The sequence below is a fragment of the Pinus tabuliformis genome, chromosome 9 (genome assembly GCF_031772625.1).
Source record: "Pinus tabuliformis cultivar Carrire ecotype Pingquan chromosome 9, CPIR1, whole genome shotgun sequence".
NCBI lineage: Eukaryota > Viridiplantae > Streptophyta > Pinopsida > Pinales > Pinaceae > Pinus > Pinus tabuliformis.
Genome location: NC_142307.1, coordinates 249,682,402 through 249,685,561, shown reverse-complemented (window position 1 = coordinate 249,685,561; position 3,160 = coordinate 249,682,402). Strand labels below are relative to the sequence as shown.

Here is a 3,160-nt window from a genome sequence, read left to right as displayed (position 1 = left end):
TTTATTTAAAAATGACATATCCCAAACTTTTAAATAACCCAATAAAACCCACTCTATTTGAAATAGATAAACATGCCCTTTTCTATCCCTGATTAAAGGTCACTCACTTTAAATTTGCTAGACGGTAGGAAGCAATAGGGGAATCAAGCAAGCAGTTATAATGATATTAGGACTGCAGTAATATTCTATAGAAGCTATTACATATACCGTTTTGACTTTGAAATATTGCCTATCGATAGATTTTTTTTTGTGATGAAGGATGAGGAGAATTTGGCAGTTTATATAGTTTGAAATAGCCTGAACCCTCCATTTTTGGATGTGATAACTAAAATAGAGTGATAAATAAAATAGAATTATGTAAATTTTCTATGAAACATGGGACATCAAGCACAGATAACTAGCTACAGAGCATAAACACAAACACAACTGAAAAAGAACTATGTATTTTATACCCTCCTTTGATAGCGTTTTTTCCTATAAAAAGAGGTACTTAGAATGTTGGCGATGACTCCTCTCACTGAAACTCAAGAACAAAATTTATTCACCACATTATCCTCTAGGTATTCAATTTTGAAACGGTCCAACACTGTCTTGCTCTTTAATTCCTTGCCCCAGAAAACTCTCGTGTATTCTCCATACGCATATCCTCTGTACATAGCCGGATGATGTTCATCAACCAGAGACGGTGCAGGGGCAATGAAGGCATCCTGTGAAGGGCTATAAAAAGTAGAAATTGATATACGTGCAGTGGTCGTGTTCGTTACTGCTCGATGCTCAACACTCCTGAATCTCCCATTGCTCACTACCTGAAAAATCATTGTCATTAATAATTCCATGGTCAAGAAAAATTCTATTAGATCAGTTTTTGGTAATTACCTGCAGTTGATCTCCCAAATTGATGACGAAGGCGTTAGCTATGGGTTGTACAGCAACCCATTTTCCATTTTTGAGTACTTGCAAACCATTAACATCGCCTTGCATTAGAACAGTGACGCCACTTGAGTCTGAATGGCTTGGTAAACCAAGGGTAAGATCTGGGTTTGGGCATGGAGGATAGTAATTGGTAACCATATTTTGGCTGTGTTTTCCAAAGCTTGTATTCAAGTAATGAGAGTCCAGCCCTAGAGCTTCAGAAATGGCAGCCAGTAACCTTAAAACCAGTGCTCTCACCGCCATAGAATACCTGGCTGCGATCTCTCTGTCACCAAAACATAGGTTAGGTCAATGATTTTGCTGTTTTACTGGCTTGGAATAAGGGACACTCATGTATCTATATATGTGTGTTTTTTGGGAATTAATTCTGAGATATTTTGGTGTTTTTAGATTTTAATGGGATAAAAATATAAATGGAAATGAAATTAATCATTCCCGTAACCTAAGAGGATATAAATAACATGAAAGTAAGTTTTATCATCAACACTAATTTTGGTTAGACCATCTGCAATTTTAGTATTTAGAATTAATTTACAAATAATCTTATTGGTATATAAAAAAATTAACCCAAAATTGTATAACCCAAATTCATATCGAACCCCAATTTTATTATTTAGAAATAATTTACAAATAATCTTACTGGTATATAAAAAAATTAACCCAAAATTATATAACCCAAATTCATATCTAACCCAAAAAGGAAAAATGAAGCACAGCTATAAATCCTGAAAAGTGGCCTCCTTAAGCAAGACATCATAAAAGCCCCACAGCATAAAACGTCATAAATTAGAACAATTTGTAATCGATTACCTGTAGGCTGCAGGTTTTTGGGGCCAAGAGTTCATGACTTCCTTCAGAAGATGACATGGGTGCACCAGATATTCTCTCCAGTTAAGGACCTTTTGTTTGTTATTGAAGCGTGTAGAAAAACGAACCCTCTGCATTGGGTCCTCTGAGTAGAGGCATGCTCGGTCCTCCACAGGCATTTCGAAGAATTCTTTAGCGATTTCCATCATGCTCTTCATGACTATCTCTGGGACGCCATGGTTCACTACCTGGCCTCAACAATATATGAAACATGATTATTTGCAGCCATTATATCACAATTTTGCACCCAGCGAAGAAAGTTGTGGGTGGAGTCATCCAAGGTGTGATTTAAATATTTTAATCAGGGTGAGCTTAATGCATCAAATCTCTGTTCTTTAAAACTTTAGTGGAATCTGGTGAAATTTTTCATAATTTAAGTTTAAGTTGATTTGATGGGTTTTAATTATTTTTTTGGAATGAAGTTTTCGGTCTGTTAGGAGGGATTATTGTTATTTCGAAAGTAGTTTCAGTGAATCTAACCAATGAATTATTAGAAATCAAAATTTGCAAATCACGTCAAGTCAGACGAGTAAAATCAAATAATAACCCTAAATTCGACGCAGGGAAGCTGAAAATTGAGAGTCTAGAATTGTTGATGAATACCTGGAAACAGCCATCCTCCTCCAATGCATGTTGGATTTCATGGACGACCTCTGCTCTGTTAGGGCCATCAAGGGTCTGGAGATCCACCACCGGAATGCTCTGAGAGTAAGATACCTCAGACAACTGGGGGCGTTCACTGGGAGGCAGGATATATTGACCCTGCACCTCACTTCTGTTCACTCCATTGGAAAGTAGCTTTTCTATAATGACACTGAGGTCCCTCTGAACGTCTTCTGATTTAGATGGCATATCTGTGAACCTCTGCACAGCAAAACAAGTTTCGAATTGGCTTCTTGTAAGAAATAAGTCCTCTGTACACTACACTACATGGAATGGAAATGCAGGAGCATTCTTAGGTAGTGCCTAATTATTATTATATTAAGAGACATTTTTTACTGCTGGAATTGCAGGAACATTCTTACTAAGTACCTAATTATAATTATATTAAGATATATTTTTTATAATAAGTATGTAATTTTTTTAAATAGTTCAGAAAATTTATTATAACTTAATTATTATCAACTTAACTGTGGGTAAAGTTATCAGTAGTTATTATCTTCTATAGAGGAGGAATAACATGTTGAAGAGTTTTGTGAACCCAACGTTTCGGACTGCCAAGTGAGTCCATCATCAGGGGCGCGACAATAGATAATCTTTAATCAATGATGTGTCCATGAGCTGGGTTTTAGGGTATATATATCTAGGTATTTGAAGACCTAAAACCCAGCTCATGGACACATCATTGATTAACGATTAT

General features: G+C 36.1%; 1 protein-coding gene across 1 annotated transcript; it reads right to left on the bottom strand.

The window, feature by feature from the left end:
* Positions 1-503: 503 nt before the first annotated feature.
* Positions 504-2,655, bottom strand: LOC149148127 (protein DMR6-LIKE OXYGENASE 2-like). The gene is made up of 4 exons (XM_089445220.1): positions 2,404-2,655; positions 1,744-1,988; positions 877-1,198; positions 504-806 (listed from the first exon to the last, which is right to left on the bottom strand). The coding sequence occupies exons 1-4, from the start codon at positions 2,650-2,652 to the stop codon at positions 525-527; spliced, it is 1,098 nt and encodes a 365-aa protein (XP_089301346.1). The 5' UTR covers positions 2,653-2,655; the 3' UTR covers positions 504-524.
* Between the last annotated feature and the right edge of the window lie 505 nt (positions 2,656-3,160).